General features: G+C 30.3%; 1 protein-coding gene across 6 annotated transcripts in view; it reads left to right on the forward strand.

Moving 5' to 3' along the window:
• Window positions 1–15,072, forward strand: part of LOC143241119 (tRNA (carboxymethyluridine(34)-5-O)-methyltransferase alkbh8) — a 57,558-nt gene that overhangs the window by 8,434 nt on the left and 34,052 nt on the right. For all 6 annotated transcript variants that reach the window (XR_013022182.1, XR_013022183.1, XR_013022181.1 and 3 more), the window contains exons 3-6: window positions 5,436–5,667; window positions 9,283–9,420; window positions 9,925–10,134; window positions 13,745–13,815. Coding sequence is in view for 1 of the 6 variants with exons in the window: in XM_076484712.1 (XP_076340827.1) it covers window positions 5,436–5,667; window positions 9,283–9,420; window positions 9,925–10,134; window positions 13,745–13,815 (651 nt within the window). In the remaining 5 variants the exon portion in view is untranslated. The remainder of the gene's footprint in view (window positions 1–5,435; window positions 5,668–9,282; window positions 9,421–9,924; window positions 10,135–13,744; window positions 13,816–15,072) is intronic.

Consider the following 15,072-nt stretch of genomic DNA (forward strand, 5'->3'; position numbering starts at 1 on the left):
CTTACATAAAAAATTAGATATTTCAGTTATAAGCACTACTGCATTGAAGCATTTAACCAGGAAAACTGTTCCATAAATTAAATAAATGTATCTTCAAAATGTTAGGGCTATCATATATGATTCTATATATTTCACTTTAATATCATAAGTTATGTTTCAAGTGTTTCACTTTAATATCATAAGTTATGTTTCAAGTGTTTCATTCTAATATCATAAGTTATGTTTCAAGTGTTTCATTCTAATATCATAAGATATGTTTCAAGTGTTTCACTCTGATATCATAAGTTATGTTTCACATTTTTCACTATTATACCATTGTAAAAGTACTGAAGAGTACAATTAGTCTATAAGCTTTCATTACAAGATATTATGTATTTCCTAAACTATATGGTTAGAATAAAATTAAAACAGTTAAACAGGATAATGTATCATTTTCAAGTTGGACAGGTTTTTATGTATTTATTTAAGTCTTAAATCAGCAGAAGTATTTTTCTATGTTACTGTTAAAAGTATTGAATCATGACGGTAAAATGTAATATTGTTATGACATTTGTTGATTAGTTTCAAACCTCAAGTTATTTAACGTGTAATTATGGGAACTTATGAGTGCAAGTAATGGAAAGGTTAGTTTGCCATCCACACCATATTGTATCTCTAATGGTGGCAAGGCTTTTTTACCAAATACCAGGGTTAATTAGATTTACTGGGTCATGGCAAACAACAGTGATTGAGAATCTGCTTATTAAATTAGTTGTTTAAACAACAACTCTTTTGATATCAACTGTAATTGTTATCAATTTTATTTAAATTAATAGTCAATGCACATCACAATTAGATTAATGATTTTTATTGGCATGTTTTATGACACAGTATTATAGGTATTATTACATATCAAATTATTTCCCATGTAACACATGAAATGTTTTTGTTTGGAACACTTTGTCAAAGTGCCTGTTTATATTTGAAATGATTCTAAATTTACTTCTATTTGTAGCATTCAGGTACACTTTATATTCAGCAAGCAGCAAAGAGATTTTCAAAAACATGCAAGTTCAAGAAATGCTTATCTGAAGAAAACATTAGATATCTAGCAGGCAACAAAAGCTAAACAAACAAACACAAGTAAACAAATAAAACAAATGTCTATCCATAATGGTGGTTTTGTCTGACACAAAATTAGCCATGTTACTGCTTGGGTAGGACAGGCTTTCCAAGTATTTCGATACAGAACAATATTCAGGAGGAAATATTAATTTTTTTTAATCAAAGATGTACTACTGTAAAGTCCTACAATCCATAGACTAACTACATCATTCTTTATTTCAAGTAACATATTTAAGCGAGAAAACCTTCAATTTGTATTAGCTTATACAAGTATTTCTACCACATTTTGAGATGGGTATGTTCTCTCCTAGTGTGCAATACAAACACAGGATTAAATTTATAAAGGCTTTTATGGGATAGATATTATTGTGTGACCTTTACCTAAGAAAAATGATTGGTATACATTTATCACCATTTGATATCTGTTCACAAGGATGTAATTAAACACATGAAGAAAACTGAGAAAAATTACTTTAGTACACCTTAATACATATATATTCTTTACTGGTTATGGAAGGAAAATGTTAACAGTAACTTCTACTGTCACCCCTTTCCCCTGTCCTTACTTATTTCAGGGGCTTAACCCTATGTGCATGGGTGGTGGTCAAAGTGTACTTTTTGCAACCTTGTGCTGTTTAACATGGTATTGTACATTTGATGGCAAGGTTACCACCAACTATTCATTGTATCCTGTATTGCTGATTTAGCAACAGTTCAGTAGGTTTAAGTGCATATGGTTTGTTAAAATGCTAGATCAGTTCAAATGTTTTTCCTGCATGTGGTAGTTGATGATCAGGTTTCCATTCTCATTATCATACTTTGGCTTGTTGTTGACTGTGTCAAGTACTACAGACTATTCATCATCATATTTTGCCTTGTTGTTGACTACATCAGGTATTACAGACTGTTCATCATCTGACCCTGGCTTGTTGTTCACTACATCAGGTACAACAGACTATTTATCATCTGACCTGGGCTTGTTGTTCACTACATCAGGTACAACAGACTATTTATCATCTGACCTGGGCTTGTTGTTCACTACATCAGGTACAATAGACTATTCATCATCTGACCCTGGCTTTGTGTTGACTACATCAGGTACTACAGACTATGGGAGATGTACCATAATGCTCTCATGAATGCATTACACTCACAGGCAGTTCACATGACTCATTTAGTTAGTTCAAAATGTGATAGGTTTAAAGTTCAGAGAGAAGCGTCATATAAGTATAACAATCATTTAGACAATTACCTGTCTCCTTCTAGGAAAATATTATCTGTATTTGTGTGTAGTGCACATGCCATACTTTAGGTCAATTTGACAAATCCAATGGTCACTATAATTTGAACTCATATTTATTTCATGAATGATCCACTTAGTTTTGTGGAATAATTCACATACAGCTACCTTGAACAAACATCTGATTATACTGGCTCTTGGCAATGGTCACTGGCTGCCAGGTACAGCTGTAAACACGAGTCTTCCACCATTCTCTGGCTGTCATTGAGACAACTTGGGTCTCATAGAGAGTGGTAGGAAATAGAACTACAATTAACATCTAATGTTTGTAATAATGATCAGGTCATGTGAAATACACTTACATCTGTAATAGTAAAAGCTGTAATCAGAATCAGGTCATGTGAAATACACTTGCATCTGAAATTGTAAAAACTGTAATCAGAATTAAGTCAAGGTAAGTGTACTTACCTCTTAAATCCTAAAAGCTGTAATCAGAATCAGGCCACTTGAAATATACTTACATCTGAAATAGTAAAAGCCGTAATCAAATTCAGCACATGTGAAATACACTTATGACTTAAATAGTAAAAGCTGTAATCAGAATCAGATCAAGGGAAGTGTCCTTACCTCTGAAATAGTAAAAGCTGTAATTAGAATCAGGCCATGTGAAATACACTTATGACTTAAATAGTAAAAACTGTAATCAGATTCAGGCTGAGTGAAGTGTTTTTACCTCTGAAATATTGAAAGCTCTAATCAGAATCAGGTTAAATGAAGTGTATTTACCTGAAATAGTAAAAGCTTTTTCTTGTTGAGTTGTTCTGTCAGTAACCACGACTTCACATTTTGAATTGCCATGATCAGAGTTGGGTGATTAGTGGAATTGATATACTTGTTATCCTATGACATTCAACTGATTGGTATTAAAATGGTTGTACTGGTCATCATCAAACCAAGAAATAAAAAACAGAGCTTGTAATTCTAATAGGTTAGGATTTGAGACAGAGGATAGATTTCAGATAGCCCATTATGTAACCTTATACTCAACAAGAAACAAACAAGATGGCTCATTTTCTATAATTTTATTTTATTGGAATGATAAGAAAGAGTAATGAAATGAAATTCTTAAATTTAATTACTTGAATATCATCACAACAATAGATTAAGCTGAACAAACATGAATTAATTACAAATAATAATAAAATTGTAATTGCAGTACTTATTATACTGGATATTTGGAATAGTTGGAAACAGTACTAAATAAACAACACTAATTTTTAATCGCTTCATTATTTTACATGACGTTATCAATGTAATTCTTGCTTATGGGTTATGTTGTCCATCTCTATCCTGGATAAAATGTGTAGTATATTTAAATGTACCCATAATTCTTTACTCTTCTGTCTTCCAAAAGTTTTATTTTAAATGCACCAAGAGAGCATATATAAGCTCTGTTTTTCTTGCTGTAAGTCAGATTTTCTAATTAACAGTTACATAACTCTTGTTGAAATTTTATTTATATCCTGTTGCTGTTTATTAAGTTTTGAAACCTTTTTTGTTTCTAATTTTGATTTTTCAAGCCAGGTGGAAACTTAGTAAGTTATTTTCTGTTACCTACTTTGCTCATTAATCATTTGAGTGTCCACAAATTAATTTATTGCCTGGCAATCTGCATATTTTTATGACTCCCATCACACTTGTTAACAATTATGAGGAGTCTAAGGTAGTGAATTTATTTAATAAGAAAAGGAAAACAACACTTTCTTTATAACATACAAATTCCATATATGAATTTGTCCAGTTAGGATGCCCACATTTCACATGTACCTCTGTGAGAGGATGGTGCTGCCATGTAGCTAACAATGCCTTGGTGGGTACATTTTTCACTTTTTGTATGCATGTCTTTGTATATCATTTAAAACCTCAGATGTGAAATGCCTCCAATCATGATAGGGATCATTGTTTTATTTTTTTCCTTAGCTGTAATTGGTGTTCCCATCATTAGAACTGTCAATCTTCCTTTCTACCCCCATGTATCCACTGAGTGGTTTTGTGACACATCTGAACTTTCTAGAGTAAGATGATACAACCCTTAGCCTCAGGAGCATGCTTAGACTTTAGTTAATACAAGCCCCCTACCCTACAGGTATAGGGAACACTGAATTTTGAACCTTCTCTTAACTCCACACCTGAGAATGTACGTAGTTGCACAAGTGCTATTTTCACGCCTGAATTTAAATTATGTTTATTTGTTATTGGCAGTCAACCTGCCAAAAAAAACTGAGACTTCAGAAATCTTTTGAGATGCTGAAAAATAAATTCTCGTTATTTACTTTATATGGAAATATAAATATAAATGGCTTGAGGATGAAAAGAGATTGAGACAAAGCATCCCAAAAGTTCAGTGACCAGTGGACTTGATACTTGAAAGTTAAGTAGTAAATATTTTAACTCTGAATTTATTAAGTTTATGTTCATGAAATTTTGCAGGCTTTTAGAATGTAAATGAAAAATCACATTTTTTTATGATATATTTGCAATGAAACTGATTGTGCACTTGAGAAAGTTTGCAATAGCCAAAAAACTAATGAAGGTGAATTTCAGGCTACAATGAAATAGTTATATATCCTGTATGTCATTTACATATCTTTTAGAACCTTCTAAATTAATAACAAGAAATATATTAAAAATATCTGATAATTAATTTGAAAATATACAAGATAATAAGACTGGTCAAATGTATGAGCAGTAAATAGGCCTTACCAAATACAGCTGACGTTGCCATATTTGGTAAGGCCTATTCACGATTCGCTTGATCTCCACCTATATCCTGCTACCTGCTGACACCATTTCCATCATATTTAATCCTTGTTGTCTTGTAATAATATATAAATCTTAAATTGTTTAGTCCTGGTAATACCTGAAGAAAACTAGCCAACGTTATGTGAAAACATGTAGTATATGTTTCACAATTGATAAAACGTTTTCTTATGCACATAAATTGTTGTTTTCCCACCTATTAATATATCAGAATAATTTGTTTCCTCAATCAAATTTTAATTCTTACAGTATTTTTACTTACATGTTACAGTTTGTTTTGGTTGGAAATGGAGGTCTTGTATGTGGAGTGCAGAGAGAAGACTTGATGACTCTTTTTAGTGAATTTGGCCCAATAGAAGCCATAGTAATGTTACCAGGAAAACCCTATTCCTTTGTTGTGTTTCAAGATGTTCGGAGTGCTGAAGCAGCTATGCTGGCCAGCGTACGAGATGTTTTTCAACAGGAGTTCAAACATTCCTTTTACCTCTCCTATGTAGATAAAGGTATTGTTAAAGAGATGATCTATTGTTCTATCTTACTACTGAATGACATCCAGTCTTGTGTAGAGAAACTAGTGCCTGTTTTACAGTTAACAGAATGTAACTTTTTATAAGGTAAACACGTGTTAAGGCAATAGGACAGGGAAGGAGGAATTATCAACATTTCAAAGTATAACATATCATTCTGCTCTGTTTAGTCATTGCAAGATGTTATTTTAGACTTTCTAGAGAGAGTTGAATAGATTAAACTTAAAAGTTTCATTTTTAGGTATTTATTTTTAAAAACACCTTTCAATCTAGTTTAACATCAAATTGTGTAAAATGTATTTTCAGATTTAACCTTAAACCTTCATGTGACATGAAAAGACAATGTAACCTCTGTCATATATAGGTAGGTTTTAATGTTTGGGGTCATTACAGTAGAGGGCAAATACAATATTACAAACTTCTGTGATGGGAACTTTGGTGTAAAATGGCACAAGGTCAAAGCTAGCTATTAAGGCTTTATGGTTTAGTTTGTTTACTGTTTCTAAAATTAAAGACATCTTTAAAAAATGAGCTTATGTGTAAAATAAAAGGGCCCGTGCTATGTCATTTGTGACAAGGTTTTGTTTAGTTGTTTTTTGTTTCTTGGGTTGAGTTCAAATTTCGTGTTGTCTAAAAGGATACTGTTCATGATTACAGGAGTGTTGTATTTGTCAGCCTTCAGAGTTTGTATGTTAGTTTGTTTTTCACATTACAGATATATTTTAATCTCATTATTCATTAAATTGATTCTCAGTTCTAGTGTTTAGCTGATAACATCCATGATCTCATAAGAAATCAGTAAATATTCTGATATGCAAATTCCTAAGGTTGAATTACTGTATACCCTTTGATTTAACTTTTTAGTTTCTAAGGTGAATGTATAATGTAGTATAATCAGACTATTGAAAATGCCTAACGTATGTTATAAATATGATTTAAATACACGTCATAATTTAAAACAAAATGTTTTGTTGCAGATTTTCTTAACATTTATAAGAAGATGAACATTCTCATAGTAAGTAAGGATGAAGGAACCTCATGATTCTTCTTGTATTAATGGTTTGACCATTGGCAACTTTTATATGTGTTCTGCAGTCTTGTCAAACTCACCCAATCAAATACCAATGTATCCATCTGCTAGTCTTTCATATTATCTGGATCAGAAGTTAACTTCTTGTAGTTTTGGAACCTTTTAATACCAGATTAACCTGGGAAAGTGTTAGATAAGGAGCTCACCTCTTGTACTTGTGGTACCTGTTGATACCAGGAACGTGGTGAGACATTGTTAGATAGGGAGTTGTACTTGTGGTACCTGTTGATACCAGGAACGTGGTGAGACATTGTTAGATAGGGAGTTGTACTTGTGGTACCTGTTGATACCAGGAACGTGGTGAGACATTGTTAGATAGGGAGTTGTACTTGTGGTACCTGTTGATACCAGGAACGTGGTGAGACATTGTTAGATAGGGAGTTGTAATTGTGGTACCTGTTGATACCAGGAGCATTGTTAGATAGGGAGTTGTAGTGGTACCTGTTGATACCAGGAACGTGGTGAGACATTGTTAGATAGGGAGTTGTAATTGTGGTACCTGATTATAAATGAAGAGTGTGTAGAGAATGTGTCATATTTACAAAGGGTAGGTTTTTTTATATGTACAGAATTTCTGTAATTAACAGTTCATGGTTAAAATTATCATTACACATAGTGGGCATAAAAGATTATAAATAGAATAGTTTCATATTTGGGCATAAAAATTATAAATAGAATAGTTTCATATTTTGGCATAAAAATTATAAATAAAATAGTTTAACATCTGGGCATAAAAAATTATAAATTGAATAGTTTAACATTTGGGCATTAAAAATTATAAATTGAATAGTTTCACATTTGGGCATTAAAAATTATAAATTGAATAGTTTCACATTTGGGCATTAAAAATTATAAATTGAATAGTTTCACATTTGGGCATTAAAAATTATAAATTGAATAGTTTCACATCTGAGCATAAAAATTATAAATAGAATGGTTTCACATCTTGCAATTAAAATTATAAATAGAATAGTTTCATATTTGGGCATAAAAAATTATAAATAGAATAGTTTCATATTTGGGCATAAAAAATTATAAATAGTTTCACATCTGTGCATAAAAATTATAAATGGAATAGTTTCATATTTAGGCATAAAAAATTGTAAATAGTTTCACATCTGGACATAAAAAATTATAAATAGAATAGATTCACATCTGGGTATAAGTTTTATAAATAGTTTCATATCTGGGCATAAAAAATTATAAATACAGTGGAACCCCTCTAAGTGGCTACTACTCAGATTTTGGTTACCTCTTGAAAGCAGTCATTCAATCACAGTCCCTGTTTTTGTTTACATAATCCCTAATTATGTACAGTGGAACCCCTCTAATCAGGCCAGTTTGTCTCAGTCCCGAAGAGAATAGTTTCACATCTGGGCATAAAAATTGTAAATAGAATAGTTTTGCATCTAATGAAGGTAGTAGATATGTATTGCGATATGTAAATACCTATGAAGGTAGTAGATATGTATTACTATATGTAATACTAATGAAGATATCAGATATGTATTACTATGTGTAATACTAATTATGATATCACATGTATTTCTACTGTTGTAACTACTAATAACTACTACTACTGTTGTAACACTTATCACTGAAGAACAGTTCTACTCTAATCCAATATCATCATAATTAAATCCATTTTAAGAGTTCATCTGATCACTTCAATAACATCATATGTTTAAGGAAGCAGCAAATAAACTGAAAAGTATACAGGTGAATTAGCCACATATCAGGAATTTGTTTTGGTTAAGTTGCAAAATATCAAAGATTTTGGTTAAGTAGCCAGATATCAAATATTTTCTTTGATCATATAGCCAGACGTCAAATATTTTATTTGGTTAAATAGTCAGACATCAGATATATTTTTTTGGTTAAATAGCCAGTTGTCAAAGATTTTTGTTGGTTAAATAGCCAGTTACAAAAGATTTTCTTTGGTTAAGTAGCCAGATATTAAATATTTTCTTTGGTTAAGTAGCCATAAATTCAAGATTTTCTTTGGTTAAATAACCAGATGTCAAGATTGTAAGTTGGTTGGTTTGATTTCGAAATACAAAGCTATCTGAGCTACTCTTCTCAAATTTTGGAAGTGGAAGATTCAAATAAATGCTGCTAGTCAATAGTGCTTACAGTTTTACTGAAAAATCTATATTTAGCCATAAAGAATGGTGAGATTTAAATTATAATCAGTCTTCATTAGCTACAGATGTTTTAATATAGCTGGAATTCTTTTGTATTTAAGAGTTCTACATCAATCTAACTTTTAAATAAAATGTTTAACTACTGGTGTAAACATTTAAATAAACCTAGGTGTTCTTATTTATTGACTGTTCTACATCAATCTAAGTTAAATGAAATATTTGTTAACTACTGGTTTAAACATTTAAATGAACCTGGGTGTTTTTGTTTATTGACTGTTCTTCATCAGTCTAACTTTTACATACAGCATTTGCTGTATCTTTGTTAAACATTTTGATAAAGTTGTTATTTATTTACAGTTCCACATCATGTTAACCCTTATGAAAGTGGTTTGTTACCTTCTGGTTTAATTCTTTTGGAGAATTTTTTAACTGAGGAGGAAGAACAAGTACTTCTGGAGCTTGATGAAGAAATTGAAGACAAAGTTAATAATACAGGTACATTTAACAAGTAACTAGATTAAAAAATTAACAATGGCAAAACAAATAGAACTTGGATTTCCAATCAGTAATGCAGGCATTATTTTATTATTCTTGAGTAGTTGAGATGCTGCTATAAGTTCATGAGCTGTAACAAGTGATATATTCACTTGTATGTTGTCTGGTTCCATTTTTCACGTTCGGTAGCCAGGTGTTTGTAGCTTTTCTATTTTTCAATAAAGTATTTTCTAATATTTGTATAAGTGTGATATAAATTTATCTTTTATTCCTATGAAATAATTGACATACACAACATTGTGTTCTGTTTAGGTAAAGTTTTTATGAAGAGAACAGTATTGTCCTAGTAAATTATTCAAATCATTATTTATTCTACATATCTCTGTATTATTTCTGTTTCTTTAGTGTTTTTTTTAGTTTGTCTTTAAATGTTTTTGTAGTATTGAAGCTATTAAGGAAGATATTTGTACATAAAAGTTATTGAAATATTTTTTATTCTGCCAGATGTGTGTCAGCAGTCATTGAAACATCGGCAAGTTAAACATTATGGGTTTGAGTTTAATTACAGAACCAATGACGTTGATAAAGACCATCCTCTGAAAGAACCTATCCCTACGATTTGCACACAACATCTTTGTAGAATTCAAGATATTACAGGACTGTTTCCGAAACTTCCAGATCAGCTGACAGTGAACAAATATCTTCCAGGACAAGGTATATCTGACACAAATATAGTGTCCTTGACTTGTTCAACATATCGATTGTAAAAACTTGTATTTGTTCCTAGAAATAAGTATTCTGTCTCTTAATTCCACAGTTCTGAAATATAATTTTCTTGATGGTTGTCAGATTTTTTATATAGGTGGCTGGACTCTTTACAGTGAGTGACTTGTTGATGATAAATTTGAACAAAAAAGGGGCAACTCACAATTCACTTGTTCTAAAATATTATATTCAAAATATATGGAAAATTCACTTTTGTATTTAAAACACAAAAAAATATTTTTCTTGTCAAAAGTCTACACAGGTTGATTCAGTTACTTCAGAATCCAAATGACAAGATTAATTATTTTTGTCTACTCTTTTTCTTACCATATAATCCATGATAAATTCATTAATGTTACCCCATGGGTTACCATAGTTGTATTCAGAACTTTAAATAATTGTTTCCTTTTTGTCAAAGTCCACATAGATAATTATCGTTACTTTAGAACACCCTTTGACAAGATCAGTTATTCTTCTTATCTCTGTTGATCTCTTAACTTGGGCTTGGTTGATATGACCAACCATGTGACCTCTTTGCTCATTTAAAATCTTTTACAGTTCTGACACCACTAACTTTTAATATTGTATGTATATTCTTACAAGATTTGACACTTTCAGGAAATATTACAAGTCTTTCACACTGAAAAAAATTGTTTTTTCAATGAATACTTTTATTAAAATAAAAAAAAAATTGTTCATGAATTTATTTTGACTAGCCTGTGTGCAAAGTGATTTTCATGTTAAGACTAAAATACTTTTCTGTTACAAAATCTCTTATTTCATTTATGTAATTTCTAAACCTCTTAAGTATGTTCCAAATGTTTGTTTTCAGTAAAACATTGTATTTCATCTGTTGTTTTCTCTATTCTAACTCTAGAAAAGGTTGGTCAAATTGACAGAACTTGTAACTAAATTGTAACATGAAACTACATTTGTTTATCTTAAGTAGCTTTAAACTCATAACAGTATACATGTATTTGTAAGTAAATTTTATTGCTCTTTTAACTATCTAACAACTGTTTGTGCCCTTACAAGTTGTAAATCACTTGAGGAAAGTGAAGCTCACTTAACACTTATCAAATTATGTAACCCATGAGCTGCTCGCATGCATGCCTTGGATTTTAGTATATTATTATTATTTATTCTAACTGACCTAAAAAGATCCATATTTTTACATTTTGATTACTTTTATAATAACAGAGAATAAACAAAAAAAACAAGAACTAAAGTACTCATTCATTTCTTCTTTTTTTCTTGATGTCTGTCAGTGACACTCAAACGTACTTTTTTTATACTAATGGTAGTAGTGCATTAAATATTGCACTAAATAACATTGAAAAAAAGAGGCAAAAAGCAAACAATTTTCTATAACTGTCACAGTTTTTCTGGCTTTCTAACTTTGTGACAAGAGCTATTGTAAATTTATTCAAGTAGTCATTATCTTACCTGTAGGAATGAGGCTAGTACTGACAGAGAAATTGGCAATCATCCATTCAGAAAACATTGTAATACATCATTTGATAGATGAAAACCTGGCTCTCCATTAGTTATAGATAGTATGGAATTAAATGTAAGAGAGAACTGTTCACATATCCTGAATGAAAGGATGTGACATATGGTTGTGGTAAGAGGAATGTGATTTTCTGTTTGATAACTCTACAACCAAATAAAATTGAAAGCTATAAAAATTATGGTTTGTTTGAACAATGACGATTTTATATTGAGTAATTTATATTAAATTTTGTACTTACTGGGGGGGGGTGAATAGAATAGACAAAGGGGAACGTCTAGAGAAAATGTCACGTGTCACATCAGGTGAAATTAAGGATTTTAAAAAATATTTCCTTGTATAATTAAAAACTTGTATACACTTAAAATGTGTATTATTAGGTATGAATTTATGTTATAAATAAAAGATAGTTTCATAACAACTTGAATGTAAGTCACTAAATCCTTGTGACATCCACAGTAAAAGATGAAAGAGCAGAGAATGTTGAAGAAATATAACTTCAATGGAAAGAGTGCATAAATGTATAAATAACAATGTGTGTTATGTCATTACTTCAACAAATATTTCTCACACTATTCTTGGATATACAATATGGTTTAGCTTAATAATTGTTATTTAGTTTGTTTAGTGATTTAACATTTAATTATTATTTAGTTTTCATAACAAGAATGTTGAAAGTCAATTATTTTAAAAGCAGTAATTATGACAGGTTTCATTACACAACTTGGTACAAGTTATATATAGGATATATTATACTAGTATTAAGTAATATTTCATCTTACTCGAAGCTTCTACATTTTTCTAGTTATATGTACTATTGTTGTCAGTACAGGGCTAGAAGGTTCTAGACCTCAGTCAGAGTATTTATAAATGGGCATTCATAAATCTAAAAAAACAAAGAAGTGTTTCACAGTATAAAACAGTTGGTCTCTTCTGTGAGATCACTGAATATTAGATATTAACAGGAATGATTGTATTAAATTGTTATTAGTGAAAAACTATTGAACTTTGTGTTAAATCGTGGAAACGTTCTGATGTACATATGCTCCTGTACAGTTGTTAATATACGAGGAAGCAAGGTGAGAAAAACATATTTAGAATTGAATTAAAACAGTTTGACCCTGAAGGAAAAAGGTCTACCTTTCAAAAGCACTTGAATTGTAGAGTTTCTGTTTCATTTATAACAATGTACATGTATGGTTACGTGCTTCATAGGTACGAATGTACAAGTATGGTTACATGCACCATAGGTACCAATGTACAACTACAGTTATGCATACCATATATACTAATGTTCAAGTATGGTTGCATGTACTATATATAACAATATACAACTGTAGTTACGGGTACTGTAAACACCCACTTAGAAAGAGGATGTCATCCAGACTACCTTCTTTTCAAGATAGATGACTTGTGCTTATCCATTTTATGACCATCTTAAAGCGGTTTCTCTAGCATATATATAACTTATATATAACATGTATATAACTTATCCTTGCTTTTTCCATTAACTTAAAGAACACAGACAACTGATTGTCTGTTATTGAGGGAATATTAGATAGAGTTTCACCAGTGTGCTGAACTTAAATGTATGATATGAACAGTGTTTTTGTGTTAGTATTTGAAATTGTACTTGTTTAAAGAGAAAAATTTAAAACTTAAATATTACTGTTATTGTACTTTTCATGTAGTTATTTTGGAGATACCTGTGTACTAAAATGATTCTGTTAATAATTGGTGAAACTTCATAAATACAGAAAAAAACAATAAATTTGTTTCACAGATATTGTGTTTGTGAAGAATGAGGTACATTGGTGAAATTGTGGTTGTAATGAATATAAAACTTTGCTTTACTAATTCTGCAATTCAAGTCATTATTGTTATGAAATGATTTATTATTTGTACTATTAGTAAAGAAAATGATCTGATTTGTAGCTAGTAACAGTTTCTAACAGTCTGCCAGTTGTGAGATACTGTAGTAAGGGTCAAATTTATTTCGTTAATTTTAGTGTGTGTTAGTTGTGTACTGTTTTTATGCTTGTAACTCAGGTATCCCACCACATATTGATACACACTCTGCTTTTGAGGATGGAATCATATCGTTAAGTTTGGGATCACAGGTAGGAACATGAATTTGTTTACTTAAAAATACAGTCAGTTATTTAGCTCATGCATTAATCATATTCTGACAGAAATTTGTACTTTTATTCTTGTTTTCTTAAGCATTTTCAAGTTTCCATTATATATATATATTTTTTTTAATGCTACTTGAAAATAAAACCATCATTTATAGTAGGGTTCTAGTAACCATATTACAAACTCTTGTGTAATATGTGAAACTTTAAAATAGTATTATAGTTGCCCCTATATAGCAATGTGTGCAGTTCATGAACATCACTAGAACTTCCACTTCCACTTATTTCTTTTAGTGTTTACTTAAGCTTTAAACAGTAATTTTAGACCCTATTTTTTTAAGTGTTGCCTTGCCATAATAACACGTATAATGAGTTACTTTTGTACACACTATTTAGTAATATTAATTCTCTCATGAAGTTTGTATCTCGTAAGCAGTTCAGTGTATGGTAGCTGTATACTGTAACTATTAAAATTGTAGTTTTGAAATGAAATTCCTGCAGTCTACATTAACCATGATTAATTTGAAACAATATTGTATTCATCCAGATACTTATTTAATGTATGATTTTATATATATTTTAAACTTGTACAAATATTAATTTTAAACCGTATTGTATTTAACCAAATTTTTATTTAATATATGATTTTATACATATTTTAAACTTATATGATAGGCAAATTGAAAAAGTACAAATATTACAATAGTGTATTACTGTTTTTTCTTTTGTGTGTTTGTTGAGTGAAATGTATTTGAAAATGGGTTAGAATATATTTACTTGTATTAATTTTTTATGGACTATGAAATAATGGCAAGCTAAATAATGTAAGATGTATATTACTTTTAATAATAAATTCACTTAACTTGCTACTACACAGCTCTTACTATTTGTAATCGTATGAATTTATTTTAAAATCAAAAGTAAATAACAGACTAGACATTAGAGCATAATGAAACTGCATAGCGAAAGAGAACCTATTTTAGGACTAAACGTAAGTATTAAAGGTCATGTAGAGTGCAGAAAGTTTTAATTTTCTGGCATATTCTATGTTATAGAAATGTAAGTATGATTTGAAGCTTTCACTATGTATCAAAATTTTTACTGTTTCTTGTTTCTGGGCAGAAAGTGTTATTTCTCAATTGCTTATGCCTAAAGTAAATGGAAAAGACCTATTTTTCTCTTCAAACTTTTGTGACCTAGGTAATGAAATTTTCAAATTTACTCATTTTTCAGAACATTCCA

The sequence above is a fragment of the Tachypleus tridentatus genome, chromosome 13 (assembly GCF_004210375.1).
Source record: "Tachypleus tridentatus isolate NWPU-2018 chromosome 13, ASM421037v1, whole genome shotgun sequence".
Taxonomy (NCBI): domain Eukaryota; kingdom Metazoa; phylum Arthropoda; class Merostomata; order Xiphosura; family Limulidae; genus Tachypleus; species Tachypleus tridentatus.